Source organism: Nasonia vitripennis (assembly GCF_009193385.2).
Source record: "Nasonia vitripennis strain AsymCx chromosome 1 unlocalized genomic scaffold, Nvit_psr_1.1 chr1_random0005, whole genome shotgun sequence".
Classification (NCBI taxonomy): Eukaryota; Metazoa; Arthropoda; class Insecta; order Hymenoptera; family Pteromalidae; genus Nasonia; species Nasonia vitripennis.
In genome coordinates, this window is record NW_022279591.1 from 795,049 (window position 1) to 817,619 (window position 22,571).

Here is a 22,571-nt window from a genome sequence, read left to right on the forward strand (position 1 = left end):
AATTATCTATCTTTTTACTGCGGAGAATTTATATCATCATTCGTTGTTATTTTATTATACACCATAACATGTAATTTTTAGAAACCGTTTTTACTCGAAAACTAAATGTTGAAACTTTCTAAGAAAAGATATGATTAATAAGAGTTAACCCTTGTAATAAATAATTTTACATAAAATTTTATTCTATGATGACGTTTCGTTGGTGTGAATAAATAATATTGTACAAAAATTACAATCAATACGGTCATATTCATAAATGTAATTGTACTTAAATATAACTTCTAAATCGTATAATACTAAGAGAAAATTTCTCGAGTCAATCGCAGTCAGCTATGGCATATTAGTCTTGAGTTGTATATGTGTGTACACCGAATATAAGTGAAGAGTCACTTTTACATAGACAGTGTGACGCCATGTACTAAGTGAAACTGTTACTGCAGGAACCTGCATTATTGTGCCTCATGTGGTGATGCAAATCTAAATAGTATATTGTGTACCTTGGGCGTAAAGTGGACTTTTTTATACCAGGTAAGGAATTTGCAGTACGAGTTGGAGGCGAGCTAGCACGAGCCAAAGACGAGTGCATTAGCGAGCTGACGTCGAGTACTGTAACCACACAAGGTAAAAAAGTTCACTTAGACCTTTAGTCTGGGCGCCAGGGTGGTTTCTGTAGCCGATGGGGTTCCACGGTAACACCAAAGTTTTACTTACGTAGTAAGACCCACTGAACACGAATTTCGAGGTTGCTCAGCCGGAAAATGCCCAGGAAAATTTGTACAGCCTATTTTCTGGGAAAACGGAAAAAATGGCATTTTACACAAAACAAAAAATATCTTCGTATTTTTCACAGGATTCTAAGATAAAAGTCATGCATTTAATTTTTTGATTAAACGCATACTTTTCCCGTGGAAAATCATCCAAATTTACAAAAAACACGAATTTTCCGATTTTTGCCGTATCTAGCACGGTTATTCCACAATTGTAGGCATAGCAATTTTATTTTAAACTGTGGTAAACTACTCCTCAATTAGTCTACTTATGTCCTAAAAAAATTAGTCTCAATAAATTGTAACGTTCTCTTTAAATATCGGTTTTATTTTACGGTCTATTTTGAATCCATGCATGTTAGTTCACGCGTCAAAGAAAGCAAGGTCCCCGAGACCATTGCGGTCAAATCAATCACCGAAGCTTTTGTTATGCAAGTATTTCGACCCGCTGATTACGAATTGCGTTCGTGATTTTCCGGAAAATTTTTACTTTTTCTGCCCAAAAATTTTTATTTTGATTCTTTGTACAAATTTAGGACGAAAGTGTATCACACATTTTTACGTTAAATGCATTGTTTTTCGTTGAAAATTCGTCGAAGTTATGGAAATTAAACTTTTTAATCGTGAGATTTGTGTTCTTTAACGATTCTTTAACGCAAAACAATGCATTTACGTAAGAATGTGTTAGAACACTTTCTTCTTTTATTAATACAAAGAATCGTAATAAAATTTCTTTGAGTCGGAAAAGTGAAATTTTTTCATAATTTTTCCGGAAAATCGCCTCAACACGCATTTTCTGGGAAACCACCAACGTCATTTGTAATTAGTGGGTCAAAATATGCATAATAAAAGCTTTGGTGATTATCTGGGAATGCAGAAACATTTTTCCAAACCAAAAATGTCCAATTCTTGATTGAACGCGGTATGATTATTTTCGAAAACAGGTAAGTTAACTTTATAGTACCAGACAAGGCAGTGTGTTTTATAGCAAGCATGCTACTAATTAACCTGCTAGCAATAGAAACAAAAGAGGTCTACGAGATGAAGCGACGGCTGAATGACAATAATCAGCAGAAAATCTGGGACTCTGCAAGAAAGCAGACGATGGTTAAATGTAAAAGAAGATGTAACGCTAAAAAGACACAATGAACACATTTCCCGAAGCAAGGATCAAAGACTGAACTAAAGGAAGACATGGGAAAGTCAATTACTACCGCACGCCGTTCTTGGGCGGACATGGGTGCCTTCAAGCGTATCTACACTGATTCAAATTAGAAGTCTGTACAAACTTCCCAGTGTGTTTGAACGCAAACAAAGATGCAGAGCACTTCTTCTGCGACTGCTGAAGGTATCAATGGGAGCAAGAAGAACTGAAAGGCTTCCTGCAGATCAGAATGACACCCGAGTCTGGCATGGCAGCTATGTTTACTTTAGAAGATAGGAAGCGTACAGTAAGAAATTATACCATCCTTAAGAGAGCTAGAAAATATGAAGAGATAAAAGATAGGGATAAGGCTACAAATTCACGTAATGGTGCTGCCAAAAACAAGGCCAAAGAGGTCAAGTACAAAATGTTCCTTAGACTGATGCAGAGGAACGCAGGTTACAGAGTTAAGCTCGCACTCCCCTATCCGATGCAGAGAAACGTGAAAGCTAGGGTTAAGGAGCAGTCAGAGGAGCAGCCGAACGGTGTCGCCGCAACTTCCTAATGCCGCTGAGGTCATGTGGCAAAATCTCGATTGATCAATAAATACAACAGAACCGCGTAATTAAGAAAAAAAATCGCTCTTTACCGCCCTTCCTTTTATCTTAAAGTAATAGTAACTCGTAATTCTAATACTAGGTCGAAAATATGCACTTAATACCATGTTTTGCACGGGTTACTATCACCTTATGATAAAAGGAAGGGCGGTGAAGAGCGATTTTTTTTCTTAAGTACGCAGTTCTGTTGTATTTGTTGTTTAATTGGGATTTTGCCACCTAAACGCAGCGCCACTTGGAAATTGCGGCGACACCGTTCGGCCTGCAGCCCCTTAAGGACATTTCAGCGCTTCTCAGACCGATGCTGAGGAACATAGGTAACTGGGTGGAGCTCAGACTCTCCCACCTGATGCAGACGAATGAAGGTGTCGGGATAGAGACTGCTCAGAAGATGGCTGGACGATGCTGCACAAAAAAAAACGAACAGACAATGCAGAAAGACCGACAGAACGTCTGGACGATGCAAAGAGAAAAAGACGAGTTTGATTCTGAACGTCCGATTACCTTGGTGGAAGGAGGATGTTTAAAAATGTTAAGGTTCGAAGGAGAAGACAAATAAATTAATTATTGAGCCTAACGATAGTTTTGTTTAATGATGGTACCTATCGGTATCCGGGTTCGGAGGGGGGGGTAGGTGGTTCTTGCGCAGAGCTTGCTTAACTTGTTTTTGCTGAAGTCGAAAACAATTACAATTACAATTTTTTTTAGGGTGTAGCAAAAATGTATTATTAGGAATTTAATCTAATTTATCAAAAGAAAATTAGTGGTTAGAGCTCTTGCTGGTTATCTCGGGGTCCACGGTTCAAGTCCGCGTCTACTCTTTTTTGCTTTCCGACATGTCTCCTCTCCGTCCGTTACAGGTTTATTATCAAAAAATGAACCATCACAAATTTACATGTATGTAGATCCTAAAGATTCGCTAGTACAAAGTTGAAGGTTGCTAGCGCTGCTGTGATTTCTGTTACAGAGAGTAGCATCTATAAGGCATTGTTTGTGAATGTGCTACTGAAATTGCGTCACTCTTTGAACAAGGTTTCTTAGTATTGCCTAATAGCGATGCTATGCCAGAACAGAACAGGAATATCGTGATGTTACGAGTATCATCAGGCTAGGGTAATAGTCTTTTTACTCCAAAACCATACCTTCAGTCCACGCGTACAGCTTCCGCACTAAATTAGTAAAAAATAAGCACACAAGAGAGAGAGAGAGAGAGAGAGAGAGAGAGAGAGAGAGAGAGAGAGAGAGAGAGTCCATTACTCTACAATTATTTGACATAGACTAACTTAGACTCAAAATTAAACTTGACAGTACGTACGTCTGTGCAAGGCCGTTTAGAGACCCATTTTGCAGCTACGTCGTAGAGATCCATTTTACAACAACGTCGTAGTGCGTGTATTGCAGGCCCATACTGGCGCGTCACTGAGTGCACTTTGTCCAAAAATGACAAATGTAGTTTTTGCATTTGTGCAAATGACATTTTCATAAGGACAGGATCATTGCTTTTTAAGATAATAGGAAGGATTGCCAGCGCTGCGTAATAAACTAGGGTAAGGGTAGAAAATGAATATATAACTAGTTATTTCCTTCTTGGCTCCAATCAAGTACAAATTTTTAGTAAGTATGTAAAAAAATTATTTTATACTCGGTAACAAATGCTGGTTGTGTATTGTTTGTGAGAATGCACAGCCTACTTTATACCCTTGGTCTATAATGTAGTATATTTCATCTAATATTTAGTTTAAATATCTTTAAATCAATAAGATTATAGAATATTTAAATTCATGTTCAACAATGACCTTTTTTACTGACAAAATTTAATTTATAACTGCTGCAAGATTACAGCGGCAATGGCTCCGTGGTAAGCCACCTGCTTTACGCTTGAGAGGTCGTGGGATCGAATTCTATTATCATGGTTCGATTTTTTCAGATCTGATTTATAGCACTAGATTTGAGAAACGCATACCTGTGATGAGCCTACCCTTAAAACTTTCAAATACTTAAATATATCTAAAGACTCAAACCTATACGTTGTAAGGCCATAAACTTTCGAGTTCAGAAAAGCTAGTCAGTTACTTATTTATTTATTTTTATTCGCTGCAAAATTGTTCTAGTAAATATAGAAATACACTATATTATGTTATGAAATTGTGAATTGCGATAACGATTTGTTATAAAGCTTTATCATTTTAATGCAAGTTTATTAAGCTAGTCTTATTTCTAAATGCACATTAAAAGTGTGTACATCATACGTCATGTCGCCGTAGCCAACTGTAGTCATGGTAACAACCGCCCACCAAAAAGCATCTGGAATAGACTTAAAAAATGAATTTTCTGAACCAGCTTCGGCAAAATAGACTGCTGACGAAAAAAGCACCACACCTGAAAAAAAAAAATATATATAAATAATAAATTATATTTTTATTGTGAATTCAATTTGATTTTGTGTGTAATAAGCTTATAATTATGCGCACTTCCTTTAAAAAATGTTTATTGATCTTTATTTTTAATATCTATTTTAATCTGTCTAAATACCAAAGTAAAAGATTGAATACATTAAAATAACATAGTATTAAAAATTGATTTTAAATAAAAAACTTTTTGTATTTGTTGTTCTAATATTATATTATGTACAATCGATTTATTATTTATTCTTTTCGTAATAGAATATTTCTAAAATTTTGATTATTCTTTTAGAACACTTATTCTCCATTTTTTATTTTTTACAAACTTTCTCCAGTAAACTCCAAATCAAATTATGGTTAACTTTTTGACTCTTCAACAGCATAAAGCCTCTTAATGTACTGGGGGAGTCGATTTCTAGAACTTCAGCCATTTTTTTCTTATATTACACGTAAAATGCGCACATTAGCTCCGCTAAGCAAGCGCTTAATTGTACACTAGACGCGTAGGGTGAAAAAGTCAATATGCACCACAAAAGAAAAAAAGGCCACTCTAAAGTACGGGTTTACCACCCAAAGGCTTCAAGCAGACTCTAGGTGCGTAACCTATATTACAGGAATTTCCCTCACGTAAACAGTTTCACATGGTTCTTATATGGGAATTTTGTAAATCTTTTACGGTTATTACATAATTTTCTTATAGTATTCAATGCCAAGTTATTGGAACTATTTATAATTAAGTAATAACTTTCAAGTCGGATCCTAATACATGGTTTCTACATTAATTGCGCATAACTACCTGAATAAGTTAAAACAAAATAGCAAAGCAAGAAGAAATCCACCGCGGAAACAGATTTTTGATTGATCAGAGCTATTGAAATTTTTAATGAATTAAGCTAGAATGCAAGTACGTAAAAAATACTTAGTGATGTGATGGAAGATAGGTGCCACGAGGAGAGAGAAAAACTTGGTGTGCTGGAGATGAACGTTTATTCGCAGCTCGGGAGCTCCGTTTTATTTGCGTGTCACCCGACATCTGTCCGCTCGCTCGTCGACGCGACTTGTTGACGGCAAGCGGTTCAACGTGTCAAAGTGCAGCGTTGCACGTCAACACGTAAAGACTTTTGGGCCGCGATGGTCCTCCGCTAACAACGCGCCTGAGGCACCGCCGTAAATGGCCATTAGAAATGCCACCGGAAAGCCATATAGCTAGTGCATAACTGTAATCGCATAATTCTCAGAAGTCGCTTATAAGGTTCCTCATAACATTCAAATGGTTTATTAATATTTAACTTTTTTCGTAATATAGTTGTATATTCTTAAGGAGTCCCGAAGACAGATTTTACCGACTGTGTCAATAGTGCGGTTACACGGTACAAAATACTTGAAACTAAATGAATACAATAAATTATGCAAAACCAAGAAATAGTTACACTTAGTCTTGGAACTATCTAGTACTATGCAAAGATTTGAATGAAAATATTAACGCATTACCAAAATCAAAATCAGTAACTGCAGCGTGAGCATGTAGAAAATAAGCAGTATTAGTTTGCTGTGATCTATCTCACAGATCAGCTGGTGGTGGTTATAACACAAGTAAAAACATGGATTCTGTCAAGAAAAATTGCCTTAGGGAAAAATGTGTAACTCCAACAAGAGATTTTAGTTTTTAATAGCAGGATATAATTTCTATATGGTTATTCTTTCAATAACTATATATACATATTTCGGTGAATTTTCGCCGACGAAGGAGACGTGCGACTCCTCGTGACGCTGCCTTTTACTTAACGCTGGCGCACGCGCACCAGCAATATTCCACGACGTCGCCGGGTACGTCTCGAACGTTAGCCGAGCGTGCAGTGTACCCGATAATGGCTTTCACTACGGCAGCCTCTCGGTACCCGATGAGCTCATAGCACCGACAGAAGGTCAAACCGATCTTCATACAAGGTCTTACTAGTGTGATCCCGCGCAGTCCAGATCGCTTGCAAAAAATTATAACATAAATCATACACTTAGTGTTTCTTTCAAAAAATTACAACAAAAATCATACACTCGATCATAATTTTTCAAAGTCAGTGGATAATTAAGTCAATTTTTGTAAGAGATATAATATATTCACCATTCCTCGATTTCGGTAGGAATATTTGTAACAGTAAAATCAAGTTCTATAATTTTTTTGTCGATGATCCAAGTGACACAATTTATTTATTTAAGCAAACATGTATTTAAATAATTTATCACTAAGCTCTGCATTTTTAGTCAATGATGGACATTAAGGAACAATTTTCTCCTACGGTGACTTTCTTTATTTTGATGTCTGCTACCTTTGTTATTTTTTTACAAATGCTCCTAGTAATTCCTAAGCTTTGCTACAGGCTTTAAATATAAATTTTAATCATTTTAGCACAAATTTGTGGATATCTTCATTTTTCGCAAAAGATACAGGGTCTCTACCATTCTGGGACCCATACAGGAACTATAAAAAGGTATTTTCATGAATTTTTTGGTGGTCGTAGTCCGGATCGAACTCTTACTTTCACCAATATTAAGGTTTAAATGGCTTATAAGATAGGTATAATATATATATATAAATATATATATATATATATATATATATATATATTTATTTATTTATTAAAATTTTCTAGTTTCAAATTAAATAAAATTATTAAATTAAAATTTTAAGTTAATACTTAAGTTATAATATGAAAACCAATAATAGTCTTTAAAATTCAAGGTTTTTGAAAAAGTTGTTTGCGCACATCTCAAAAATTAGAACATACATTTTGAGCCGTACTTAAAAAAAGTTAGTATTTTTTATTACGAGAACTCTGATTGTTCATTTGTAATAAATCAAGAATTCATTAACCAGTAAAATTCTTTTAAAAACCCCATAATTTAATAATATTTATAATTAAACAAATTTTTCCAGAACAGATGCCGTAAATAAAAATTCTAACTTCTTTTCAAAATGTTTTAAAGTATAAGTGTAAAAAATTTCAATAGGATTAATATAAATGCCTTACGCAAGGAACTTTTTAAAGTCAACGGAAAAGTTACGAGAGAAACGTGTTTTAAGCTTTATTTTTGAATGCAATCTAATGTAAAATATTTTACTCAACTGCCTATAACATTGGTATAACTTTGAGTTTTTACATCAGATTGGACTCAAAATGTTCATAAAACTATACGCAATTAAAATATATGATAAAAAAATTTTCGAGTTTTTGGCAAATAATCAGTGAAGATCCACCTTAAGGGGAGGTGGGAGCTATAGCTTCGCAAATCCGCCACGGGGTATTTAGTATTTTAAATGCCAAAAAAAAACTAAAAGCTGTATTGACATTTTTTTGGTAGAATGATTCACTAAACTCAACACTATGACGCTCTGGTCTTGGTTTTTCATTGCAAACGTTATTCAAAAAGTTGTATGGAACAGAAAAACAGTGTTTTCAGCTCCCACATCTCCCTTAACTCTTTTAGAAGACAACACAAAGAAAAAGTATCTGCTAAAAATCAATTAAAAAAAATATAGATAATAGGAGTACCATATCGGATTAATTCGTGAGAGGAAGTGTGTAGAGTAGTGTGTAAAATAAGGGAGTGTAGGGAACAGAATAGAGGGGTAGGAAGGAAGGAGAAGGCGGGAGCAGGTAGAGAAAGGGTCAAGAAGAGCAAGGGATAAACAATTCAGGAAGAAGTGAGTCAGAGTATAGGGATAGAAGAGCGGAAAAGTAAGCGTCAGAGAGGAGAGGTTAGGAAATAGAGTGAGAGAGATAGGGATAGTAGGAAAGGAACGATGAACGTGACGAGCACGGATGTACAAAAGATAATTCACAGAACGAAACACGGGAGCGGAATAGAGGAATAGGGATTCACAACGCCGCAACCAAGTATAGTGAAATCGATAAAAGAGGCGGGAAATTCAAAAAGTGCAGGTACACCGAGAGGAGGTAAAGGAGGAGGTAGAATCAAGGGGCGCGACAGCGCCGCGCTGGCAAGAAAAAGTACGAAGTACGATTTGTCGACGGCTCAACCCTATATACTTTGAAATTGGGTTTTCTTAACCTTAAAAAAATCTCGAGAGCATCTAAATCATTACTATTGCGCGTATGCGCAATCTGTTGGTATCTACTTCAATATATTAACCTAATCTTTCATGATTAAAAAGATTCATCCATAAATATTAAGTTATTAACTTAATATTGCAAGTTGAAAATTTGCTCGATATATTTCTTTTCGTTCAGTGTTTCCATCCTCTCCCGATTTTTTCGTCTTCTCCGGTCACGTGACTTCCGGTGAGTATTATATTAGGTATTATACACCAGTGGTTAAAGTGGTTCATCTACTTTACCGACATTCGTCTGCTACTCGGCGACACATGCGATTATATGCATATAATAATGCTATACGATTATATGCGCGATACGATCAATGTATAAAGCAATAGTAGCTTATTGTCTATCGAATAGATCAAGATTTCATGAAGTGCAATAGCAAGGAGGATATGCTTTATAAAAGATGTGGAATCTCCCAAACCTTGGCAAGAAAAAGACTAATAAACGTAGTGAAATCTCTAAATATTAAAATGTCAAGTAAATATTTTTTGCTATACGCATTAAGATATCATTTTTTGGGAAAACTAATTTTAACTTTAATTTTATATCTTAATGCGTATAGCAAAAAACATTTACTTGTCATTTTAATATTTAGAGATTTCACTACGTTTATTAGTCTTTATCTTGCCAAGGTTTTCACTTTTGAAAAAAGTTTTTTTGGGAGATAGGGAATACTCTGAAACAGAAAAGACTAGAGAACAGTCTGAATCAAAAGAAAACACATGGTTAAAAAGAAAGGATAGGAGTCTAGAGGATTATATCGAGAAGAATAAGAAAGAAAGAGCAGAGAGAACAGGAGAAGACAACAGGAGAAAAGAAACGCGTTTGCAAGAGGAGGGAAAAGATCACCCCAAGAAAAAGAGAAAATGGGAAAAGAAATAGTCGGGACACTAAGGAATACAACAGACATGATCTTACAAAAGGTAGAGGAAATGAACAAGAAAATGGATAAGGAAAAAGAAGAGAGGGAGAAATTGACAGAGAACTGGGAACAAAGGTACATAGGACTGGAGGAAAAGATTAACAGGAAAGTAGAGGAAAGGCTAAAACTAGTGGAGGGAAAAATAAAGGAATAAGCAGAAACAAGGAAAAGAAATAGAAAAGAATGTAAGGAGGCGAGGGAAAGGGAGATATATAGAAAAGAATGGGAGGCAAGATTCGAGCAAAAAAGAAAAGAGAGGAAAGAGGAAATTAAAGAAATATTAGGGAAGATAGGAAAAATGGAAGGAAGGGAAGAGAAAAACAGAAGTAGGGATACACAAGCGAGAGACAGCGAAGAAAACGAAACAGGAGTCGAAATGGTAAGGGATAGAAAACAGATAGAAGAAATGGAATGGAGGATTGAGGAAGAAGAAAGGGATAGTAAAAAAAACAATATAATGATTTCAGGTTGAAAGGAAGAACAGTGAAATAAGAAGACAGTGGAAAACTGGATAAAGAGAAAACTTGAGATAGAGATAACGTTAAGAAGGACGTGGACACAGAATGGGAGAATCCGTAGAATCGAGCAGAATGCAGAAACTGGTAAGAAAGAGCTTTAATTAGGAAAGGAAAGGCAAGATTACAAGGGTCATTTTACATTTTCATATACTATGATCTAACCTGGAAAGAGAGACGAAACGAAGAGAAACTAAGAGAACATGCGGCAAGGAAAAGGAAAGAGGGAAAAGAGGTTTAGATAGGGTATAACAAACTATGGATTGATGGCGTAGAATATATATGGAATGAAAGGGAACAGGAGCTTTTTCGGAGAAGGAAAAGGACAGAAAAGGGAGAAAAAAGGAGAACAGAAAGGCTTAAGGATAATTAGTTGAAATGTAGCGGGAATAAAGAGAGCAGATGAGAAGACCTGGAGCTATCTAAGAGGGTTTGATGTAATCTATCTGAAGGAAACATGGCTGAAAGATAAGGAAAGAAATTTCTGGGAAAAGAAATAAGGAGATTATGAAGTCAGATTTGGAAAAGCAACAAAAGGGGGAGAAAGACGGAGAGTGAAAGGGGGAATATTGATGGCGGTAAAAATAGGAGAGAAAATAGAGTATAAGTATAATAAATGGAAATGCTGAAGGGGATGAAACAGGAGAATACACGTACAAAGGAGGGGCAGGATGCTCAGTGATAGATTATGTGATTGGTAATGAGGAAGGAAAAAGAGGGGCGAGTAAAATAAATATTATTTACAGGTTGGAATTTGATCACAATGCAGTGGAAATAGAAGTGGGTAAAACGAACTGGGAAAACGAAGAAGAGGAGGGAAAAACACAGAAAGGGCAATAGGTCAATTCCGAAAAGAACTGAGTAAAGGGGAAGAGAAAACAGAATGGACAGAACTAAAAAGAAAACTAGAAAAATCAATCAGATTGAAAAAGGGAAAGCTGCAGGAAAAGAAAGAAAACCCCATGGTGGGATGAAGAATGCAGAATCAAGAAAGTAGAGGTGAGGAAGCTAGGCAAGGTGATTAAGAAGGAAGGAAAAAATATGTGAAAGCGAAAAGAAAATGGGGAATCCTAGTGGAAAGGAAAAAGGAGGCGGAAATGGAAAAAAGAATAAAATTCTGGGAAGTGGTAAAATGCAGGAGAAGAAAAAGGAGAACAAGATGCAGCAGTATGATAAAGAATGAGGAATGGTTAACTCACTTCAAAGAGCAACTGGGAGAAGAAGCAGAGAATGAGGTGGAATCCGATATCCAAGGGGAAGAGGAGGAAGGAGAAAGCTTAGGAGAAGAAGAAAACATTACCGAAAACGAGGTAAGGAAGGCAATTAGAAAAATGAAGAAGGGACAAGCGCCAGGAGCAGACGGACTACAAAATAAGTTATGGATACATGGGAAAGAACAAGTAATAAGGGAAATAACTAAAATATTGAATCACATATGGAAAGGGGGAAAAGTACCAGAAGAATGGAAAACGGGATTGATAACCCCGCTTTTCATAAAAGAGAAGAAGCAGGAAGCAAAGAACTACATAGGGATAACTCTTATGGACACAGAATATGAATTATACGCTGAAATAATATGGGAAAAGATGGAAAATGATTTAAAGGGAAGAGAGTTGCTTGACGATACACAAATAGGTTTCAGAAAAGGGAGAGGTACGGCAGACGCAATTTTCATTCTGAGTAAAGTAATAGAAACTGAACTGGATAAGAAAGAAGGTAAAGTATACGCGTTTTTATTGGATATGAGAGCGGCTTTTGACAAGGTAAACAGGAGAGAGGTGTGATAAATGATGGACAAACTAGGACTAGGAGTCAGAATAAGGAATAAAGTCAAAGAATTGTACAGTGGGAAAAGGAGTGAAATCAGGATTAGAGAGGAAAAGATAAGTACACGCAAAGAAATTTTTGAACGCTGCGTCTCGAAACTTTCAATACGTAGGCTTAGGAGAGACGTTTTGAATGTTACGTACCGACTTTGTATACATGCTGGTCGGAGATGGAGGCGCTGCGGTATGGTAGGGCCTAATACGCTGCGTTACAATAATCCTAACGTATAGGTGGGAGTGCAGAGACGCAGCGGTATGTCAGTGGCCTCCTTGCGCCGCGCGTATATCGCTCCTACCGTGGCGTAGGGAAAATGTAAACGCGCATGCTCGCAATATTTCTCACACGCGTTATGTGAATTTCAATATATATTTTCATCTTCCATGTTATATTATTTATAATTAATTAACTGTTTTATTAATTAATTAAATTAAAAAATCTTTTTTTTTAATATTTTAACATAAAAAACGTGGAATAAATATGGTTGTCCACTCTGCCTGTGGTCACTCGGCCCCAAAGTGATTTGAGATTCGTACTGCGCAACTAACCTATTCGTTAACAAATACTGTTATGTTGATCTCGAAGCTTATTTACTGCTCTGTACGATAGGATCATTAGTTTTATAGAACGGCGAAGGGCAAAAATAATCTTAGCAAACAAATATCCACGAAAGTGATCAAGATGCTATATAATGCTAACTAAATCCAAAATTTAAACTTGATTATTGCCTTTTACTCCGGTTATCTCGTGACATAGAAAAACAACTTTTTCCATTTTATTTGTTTTACTCCTGATCCGCCCTAAAAAAAACTAAAAAATTAAGGGTTCTAATAACCTCCAATAATCATGTTTTGCTTTCTAAGGAAGCCTTGTAATAGTAATTTTTGGAGTTTGTGTAAAAACATGTAGGAAATATGTTTTGAGGCATTTTAAGTGTTTTTAGAAAATGTCCGTATGGATGTGTGTGTGTTCCTTCGTATCGCTTCTAGCTTAGTTTTTACTCAGTGGATTGTAATCCACCAAGTCTTATTTTCCTTGTTTTTATTAGTACATAGCGGGATAATAGTCCGTTTTTACATATTCTGGACCCGTTTTTTTATATCGACTTTTTAGTTTTGAAATTTTAGTTTTTTTTTAAATAAAGTTATTGGAAAAGTTGATAAAAGTAAATTGCTTAATATGTACCTAAAAGAGAATAATATTACCTATCTTTTTACCGCAGAAAATTTATATTATCGTTTGTCGTTTTTTTATTACACACCATAAAGCTCAAATTTTTGAAATTGTTTTAACTCGAAAACTAAATTTTGAATCTTTCTAAAAAAAAAATCATGATTATTGAAAATTATTAGGACTATAATTCACTTTAATTTTAAGTCATTTCATAGGGCAGATCCTGAGAAAAACATCAACAACTGAAAAAAGTCGTTTTTCTACGTGACTCGGTAACTGGAGTAAAAAGGCATTAATCAAGTTCAAATTTTGGATTCAGTTATCATTATATAGCACTTCGATCCCTATGTTTGGGTTGTTTATGTTACCAGTTAGTTTCAAAGATATTAAGCTTCAAACTTTTTTTTACCCTGTACACTTTGCATAATTGAAAACTGCATTGCTTATATCTCAGCTTCTATTTAATAAATTTTAATCTATACCTAGGCCCTAGCTATGCGAGAAAAAGAGAGAAAGATAGAGAAGTATAATTGATTATGCATACATAATTGATTCGAAATAATTTTATCTATCAAACGAAAAAGTACAAAAACTTAATAGTGTAATGTGCTATGCTCATAAAATACACGTATGTATGTAAAACGATTATGACCGATGCCTGCGTGACTGTAACCGGATATACACATAGACAATGCATCAACTAACATCCTAAGAGCGAGCAACTAGATTGCAACATGTATCGAGCGCCGAAAATCAGAGCGAGTGCTTCGACCTCTGTGTCAGCACTCCTCGCCTGCGAACCAGAACGCAAAGTATACGTGTCAATCCTTTGTGTGGCAGATGCTGATGGACTATCGCGATCTTTCTCATCTTCATTTCACAAATGCCTGTATCGATACCGCTAGGCATTAAAAACCCCGGAGTCGATCCACGCAGTGCCTTTTAACGCGAGTCAAGCTGCTACTGCGAGCTGTACCTGGTAAGAGAATACGAGGGCTGTGAATTTGCGAGCATCGCCTGTTGAGTGCATAGGAAACACTCAAACTCTGCACGCAATTCAATAGTACACCTCTTTACCTGCTAGTCGAGAGTCCCGTGCCTAGTAGGAAAGGGCCCGTCAATAAATCTGGCGTTAGTGGAAACACAGCTTAGATAAGTCCGAGAAATCGTGTAGGATAGAACTATCAGCATCTGTTACACTAGAAGGAGACTACGTCATCCAACGTGCGAGAGATCGACTAAAATTGTAAGTCGCATTACTAGAACACCGTAAATAATAATTAATATACATAGTTAGTGAATAAAACAACGTTAGTAAAACTATATTTAAACGAACATCATAACATCTGTCAATGCCTAAAACCGTCTGTAATGTGAAGTGCTCTGGTCCTATGCCAATAAAACAAAACATAACAATTTAGATGTATCTTGTGTCAATTTATTCCATATTAAATATAAATATCAAGTAATATACCAAATTCCTAATAAATACCAACTACGTGGACATCAAAAAGGTAAGGACTAACAAAACATCGAAACAGTACCACGGACAGGCATCAAAGTCCACTCAGACAACACAGTACGGACAGGATCCCGCCCGGACAGACAAGCGTCCGATTAAGAGCGAGCACGGACCGCACACCGTCCACGCGCTACGAGCGGACACAACTGTGTCCGCACATAAACTCACGCGTCCACTTATAATATCGAGTCACGCGTAGTTCTTATTTTTTCAGTACATAAGGCTTCCGAGCCAACGGATAGTTCGCAATAATTAAATAATTATTTGTACTCGCGCAGCCCGTATTCAAAATATATCAAAAATGGTCTTTACAATAGAATTATATATTAAGTAAAAACATTTCAGATATTAAAGCGATACATAATGTTGAAGGAAGCTACGTGCCAAAGAATTGGCAGCGGTTTTTTTCTTTAGAAAGGTTCAACATTTAGTTTTCGGCTTAAAACGGTTTTAATAAATTTCACTTTATGGTGTATAATAACAAAATGAAAAATAATAATAAGAATTTTTCGCGGTAAAAAGATAGGTCATTAGGTAATTTTATTTTCTTTCAGATACATATCAAGCAAATAACTGACATGAACTTTTTCAATAAATTTATCGGAAAAAAATTAAATTCTCATACCTAAAAAATCGCTATAAAAAAGCGCGTCAATGAAATGTAAAAACGAACTATTTTCCCAGTATTTTATAGTAAAAACAAAAAAAATTAGACGTGGTGGGTTAAATGAAACCGTAACAAGCGTTAGTAATTTATATATATTTTTTAACATGCCATTATACAAATACAAAAATGTTGTTTACAATAAGTTATCATTTAACAATTTTTAAAAAATTAGTTTTGATATCTTGTAGCAATATAAAATTGACCTGATCTGTCGATGTGTATTAGCTTGACAACTTTTTCGAAAAGCGCAAGAAGACATCGGATGGTCGGACCATGGGAGCTATCAGCAGCGCTTAATGGACCAAACTACTTGGAGTTTCTGCGAGAAACTCTTCCTCTCCTGCTAAATAAAATTTTGACCCCTGAAGAGCAAGAATTTTTATGCACGACGGAGCTCCAGCGCATTTTTTACTGGACATACGAGAACATCTTGATAAAGTGTATCCTGATAGATGGATTGGACGAGGAGGGCCAACGGATTTTAATCCTCTCGACTATTTGATTGAAGAAGAGGGAGGACCCTTCAAACAATGCAGAAGGGACGGCAGAGCCAGGGACAGTGTTTGAATTGTACATCAGTTTCTGTTTATTTGATTTTCAATATAGTTTACTATACACGTTAATAGTCTTATCATTAAATTGGCAATTACGAAAAAATGCTGCGCTATTGCCTGCAAGCATCGCTGGTGCAAATATCTCGCGATCACAAGAGTTTTTTTAGGCACTGTGAAATACAAATATAGAAAAAGATTGGCAGAACTTTAATGCGACTGCTCCTAAATCGCAGAGCGTGCAGTTTTTCAAATTTTCGATTAAAAGCATAAGCTTGTGATTGCAAGCTCGCCTCCCCTAAAGTCAGGGTAGCTGTTTGCGAGGGAATAATCGTAAATACGTAAACACTTTGAATACACTGCTTAAACTGTACCAAAATCGCAGATCGCGCAATATTTTGCTTGTTTATCGAAAAACTTGATTGCAAGCTTGTCTCCTCTTAAGTCACTGCCGCTGTTTGCTAGGCGGAAATCAACTCCGTGAAGGTCGGCCGTCGCTACTGCAAAGATCTGTCGATCTGATAGGCTTTTTCCTATGGTGTGTAGCGCTAGCGACTCGTACAGCCTCGCCGAATAAAACACAACTTTAAGTTTTTTACGTGTCTCGTTACTCACCCGTAGAACACTCAATATCATCGTGAGGTTGTCTACTGTTGCCTTTTAGTAAATATCGTTGTGACCGAGCTCGAACGTTGCGCGATTCGAACGCCGATAATCGCGCATAGCAACCCCTATCAATGTGATCAACGACGTAGCATATTGGTTATATTCAGTTTGATTCTGACAGCTGTTTTTTGTTGTTAATGTGACACTATCACACGACCTGTTAGTTGCAATGGCAGGAGAAAAATCGATCGCTTTATATTAAATCCAGAGAAGTATAAGTGTCTAATGGTGGTATTGGCTACCTATGAAGATGCAGACTTTTTCTCTTCTGCTCGCTTACGAGATGTTTACAAGGGCGTTTTTGCGCGATCACCTTCTACAAGTCAGATCTTGCAAATGCAAAATTTTATTGCTGGTCGGAAACAAAAAGTTGATCATCACATCAAGTAAATATTTTTGTATGATCGACTTGTAAAAATATTTTTATTGATTCACTCTTATATGTAACAATGTTCTGTTTGAATAGTTTATGCAAAACGAAGCCTCACTCGATGATACTTCTGGACGAACACGTTTCCGAAATTATGAACAAGCTAAGGCTTTATGATGTGTAAAATTTGAAGATGAAAAGAATAAATAAGAAAGTTAGCTCCATAACAGAAATTATGACAAAATCATGGGGCTCAGTGGGACCGTCAAATGATGTATCGTTGGCAAAAAGTTACGTCAGAAAGCAATTTGAAGCCAACAAGGAAAATAAAGATTTGGATCTTCCAGATATCTGTAAAGGATATATGATTATTCAAGTACGTTTCAGAGCTATAAGATTTCGCACATTTATGTTCTCAATACCGATCCATTGAAGTCATCTAAACATTTGCGCGATAGAATTTATAGAAAAATCTCTTTTATACATTTCAAAATACGTTGGTTCATTTTAAAAACATCAAAACTGAAAACTTTCGGGACATGTGCTTAGTGGACAAAGCTAAAACTATGCTTCAATGGCTAGAATTCACTGAAGCATTTATAGTTGATGTTTTGTACAGACGAAATTCAATAGATATTGACTAAATTGAAAAAGAGCTTGTATTTCGCAGAGATGCTCGCGGACAATAACCCGCCGTTATCTTAACATTCGTTGAGGAAAAGAGCTTGTGTTCTGTGCGGCAAGGCTGTGCAAACCCTTTGCGCGACACGGCACCCAGGAAAACTCGCTAGATCGATCGATCTTTAAGGTAGAGACGCCGCGGAGAATAGCCCGCCGTTTTTCCTATATTTCACGAGGAAATGAGCTTGTGTTTCGTGCAGTCTGACTGTGCGAGCCCTTCGCGCGGCACGCCACCCAGAAAAGCTCGCTCGCTCGCTCGATCCTTGCGGCAGTGAAGCCTGCTGAAAAAATCCCGCCATTTTTACAATCTTCGGTTAGAAAAAGAGCTTGTGTTTCGTGCGGCGTGACTGTATGAGCACATCGCGCGACACGCCACCCAGAGAAGATCGCTTGTTCAGCCCCTGCAATTTTTCATAGTTTCGCTCTAAAACAAGTGTGGGTTTTGATCGGCGAGGCAGTGCAAAATCTGCCACTCGGGAGATGATTTGTCGAGGCGACGCTGCGATTTTGCTTTGCTAGTGTCAATCATTAGATAATCAAGAGAAGGAAGATTCTTTGGCTCAGCACATTGTTGCAGAAATCTTAGTAGCGCGAAACAGCGAAATAATATGAATTGCCGTGCTCTCCCCTTTCCTCGCTTCGCCTGCCAGTGAGCTCCGTAGCAACGGCCCCCTACTCCGCAACCGAGCGCTCTCTCTCTCTCTCCCTCTCTCTCTCTCTCTCTCTCTCTCTCTCTCTCTCTCTCTCTCTCTCTCTCTCTCTCCGGCTGAGCGAGAAAGGCCGGCGTATTTACTTAAAGTGCCCTGGGCTAATATTGAGAATTTTCTAAATGCCGCAAAAATCTCCGGACCAGTTTCCCTAGACTCAGTTTTTCACGCTGATTACGATGGTACTAAAATTTTGTATTGTTTCTGAATCACCCCGTATAGCGATACTTTATCACCTACACACAAGACGCTACGTTGATGTATTGGATAATATTGTACAGGCTTACAATAAGTCGTGGTATACTGCGATTAAAATGAGACTATCTGGTGTGACTTTGTACAATGCCGCTAAAGCCCGTTCTAGCCCGTGAAAATTTATTTACGATTGTTAAAGTTATACTTCAAGACAATCACCAGTTTACATACCGCCGGTCCTTACGAAGATTAGTAGATTTCAGAACTTGAGTCAAAGACAAGTACGTTTCGTTTTCCCGCGAAAAGTAGCACGTTTCATGGCTCAAACTAATGCTCTTTGTAATATGAGATAAACTTATGATAATTTAATAATTTTCGTACTAGCTGACTCTTTGCATGTGAATGTTACTATGTACTACTTTGGCGTTAATAAATATCATCAATTTTTCAAACATAAAGCCCCAATACCGCTAGTGTTTTCGTGAAAAGTGCAAGTCTTCGCGGCAAGGACGTGAAACAAGCTAGTCTTCGCGGCAAAGTTGTGAAAAGTGTTAGTCTTCGCGGCAAAAGCTTGACCTTATGACCTATGCTTCTTTTCGCGGTGAAAAATGAAAAGTACTACTCTTCTAGAGGGATTTAAAACGTGCTAGTTTTCGAAGGGGACGACGATACGATCTGGCAGGTAAAAAGATTGTTGGTTTTATTTTTACGAACAAAAACTCAGCAAAGTGCGCGAAAATTTGACAGGTGACGTTTTTGAAGTCAGTGAGAGGCAGTAGAGGCAGAGGTAAAATAAAAGAGTATATTTTGAGTTGGAAGACCCTGAAAAACTCAATTCTTGGGTAGCGGCCAAAGACCTCCTTAATCTCCAGCCCCGATTGCAATAATAAGGGATGAATTTTACATGGTTTCAACTAGTCATAGCATCAAATATGTTTACTTAGAAAACATTGCGAGCCATGTTATCACACAACTACCTGAAATTTTGTTATCTGCATAGCGATTGGTGTGTAGGCCTTGCTGAAATACAAATACCTCTTACCTTCCAACACATACCTACAAGGGTAAAAGAGGAGGGGGTTGTATGTATAAAACCTACCCATTTAAAATATACACGTTCACCTTATGCCAACAATAATTTACGCTCTACAAATAGTGAGGAGAAGGAATCTTTTAGCTTGATAAAATGCGGTATTTATCATGACATTGACGCTCTTCAACGTGTAATAATCAATCTCGACGATGTTAAGGACTATCTTATATTCGAGCTCCAATATGGTGGATACATTTAAGTAATATGTATCTGTACTGAGGACGGTTGTGCCAACTTTATTCACTTGTTTTCCTTATCCGAAAAGTTGCGTAATATATTAGGATTTAAAAACACCAAATTGTTATTATGTGATGGTAAAAAGAAAACTATATCATCGATAATAGACTAGCAAATCTTATAAATGGTTAGATAAATGTGCTTATGATTTACAGTGGTATTTGCCAAGGGGAACGTTTGTACACAGTTGCTACGCGCTGTACCTCTTCACCTACATGACTACACTCACAGACACTCACAAATTCAAAACTACACACCACCAACGTATCTGCATCTGTTGACTTTGTCATAATAATCAATTAAGATAGATATAAGGACTGAACGAGAAGAGTCTGACCCATTTGATTACGGCATGTTGACAGTGACACTTCACTTTAAACGCATTAGCTAAAATGTCAGAGTACGAAACTTATTTTACCCATCAGATTGGGAATAATGAATATAGTAGTAGTAGTAGTAGTAGTAGTAGTAGTAGTAGTAGTAGTAGTAGTAGTAGTAGTAGTAGTAGTAGTAGTAGTAGTAGTAGTAGTGGTGGTGGTAATAGAGGTTGTGAAATAGGTAATTACATTAACATTGGTCATAGACGTCATTAGAGTGGTGGTATAGGCAGTTAGTTAGAAGGATTATATTGTAGTGTTATACCTTTAGTAAAACGTGGTGCTAAATCCGTTTGTAAGTAGGCAGTACGCGCCGTCACACAGATTATAGACGATGTTGTGAATGAGAACCAGCCGTTTAGAGAGACGCTGAGTCAGCACGTACGAGAGAGTTAGGGTAATCTCAAGCGTATGAAATAAGTATAATAGAATAAATAGAAAATAATAATAAACGTATATTTTCATTAAAATGCCGATAGCTGAGTAGGTCCCACTTTTTAAGAAATAAAGTGTCTACACAGTTCAGTTGTGCATAAAGCACTATATGCAACACGAGAGTAAAGTCGATTATTCCCTCAGGTGATTTACTTACCTGCGAGAAAAATCAACGACTTTACTCCCTTGTTGCATAATGTACTATTTTTTCGCACATAATTGAATCTGCTTTTCGGAAAAGCTTGCTGATTTTCGGAAAAGTTTGGAATTGACCACTTTCTCAACAATATTCAGAAATAACTGGTTTCCAGAGAAAAATTTGATTCTAGCAGCTTTCAAAAGCCAATGCAATGGCTGCTTCTCACTTTCAACCATCGAAATTATGAAGAGCGTATTGTGACTAGCTAGGTTATATTTAGAGATTATTACAATTTTATTTTATAAAATATAGTAGTTTGAAACAAGATACTTGCCAAAAGTGTACATTTCAATTCATATTGTTTGGTAAATAGCTATTTTGCACTTACCAATAAACAGAAAAAAAATCAATAGACCCAGTTCTCTCATCGATGCTTTCAACGTTCGTCCAAGTATTTGTAAACCTTTGCTGTGCCTAGATAGTTTAAATATTCGAAATACCCTAACTAATCGTATAACCCTGAGTATTGCGAGCGACATCGCTTGATTCGTACTTTTATCCTGCGGGCTTACTGGAGCTTTTGGCAAATTCAGTGTATCTTCTTCTTCAGCTACTACCGTAGCTAAAGTAATAAAATATGGTATTATCGCAATTATATCTATAATATTCATTACGTCACGGAAGAAATTTAATTTATTTGGACAAGCCAGGAAGCGCACTGATAATTCAAATGTAAACCAGATTATACATATGGTTTCTATTAGGAAGAACGGATCTGTGATATCTGGCACTTCATCTTCCTCAATTTTTGTGCCATTGGTGGTAGTATTAAACACCCTGTAATGTTTAAACTCTGGGAGAGTTTCTAGGCAAAATATAACTATTGATAGTAAAATTACAAACACAGAAATAATCGCTACCACTCGTGCTCCTTGGGAACTTTCAGGGTATTCAAATAATAACCAGACTTTCCTTTGGAATTCGTGTGAGGGTAATGGCTTTTCTTCTTCTTTAATAAAGCCTTCATCTTCTCTGAAACAAGAAAAGACATAAAGTTTGTCATGATAATGACACATAGTTTGCTAAATCATATTATATACATAAAATGTTTATTTAGTGAGACAAAAAATAATCTCATATTTTAGTTTTGGGAAATTAATAACTTCAAGAAGTTCAGCAAAGTATGCTCCTATAGGACTACGGCCTAGATAAGAAAGTAAGATAATTAATACAAATCAATTCATTTTGCTACTAATTAGCTTACTTTTCTATAAGAATTACTGTACAATAATATATTTTTTATTCCACATCCAACCGAAAAACCAACCTTTTGCCATTAGCCCCTGATAGGCGGGGCGAAATAGGCATATTTTGCTCAAAAACTAGTTCTACGTAGTGAAAGTAAAATTAGCAGAGAAAAAATAAAATTAGCGAGGTGGAAGTAAAATT

The 22,571-nt window shown here is 36.5% G+C and overlaps 2 protein-coding genes across 11 annotated transcripts in view; one reads left to right on the top strand and one right to left on the bottom strand.

The window, feature by feature from the left end:
- The window catches only part of LOC100114114 (potassium voltage-gated channel protein Shaker), a 594,961-nt gene that overhangs the window by 323,273 nt on the left and 249,117 nt on the right, over positions 1–22,571 (bottom strand). For 4 of the 7 annotated variants that reach the window (XR_004345121.1, XR_004345122.1, XR_004345123.1 and 1 more), the window contains exons 5-6: positions 21,511–22,154; positions 4,771–4,907 (exon numbers count right to left, since the gene is read on the bottom strand). Coding sequence is in view for 2 of the 7 variants with exons in the window: in XM_032601320.1 (XP_032457211.1) it covers positions 4,778–4,907; positions 21,511–22,154 (774 nt within the window). In the remaining 5 variants the exon portion in view is untranslated. The remainder of the gene's footprint in view (positions 1–4,770; positions 4,908–21,510; positions 22,155–22,571) is intronic. The other 3 variants (XR_004345120.1, XM_032601320.1, XM_032601321.1) reach the window with 1 other exon arrangement.
- The window catches only part of LOC116415730, a 239,706-nt gene that overhangs the window by 200,872 nt on the left and 16,263 nt on the right, over positions 1–22,571 (top strand). The gene's annotated exons all lie outside the window — the stretch shown is intronic.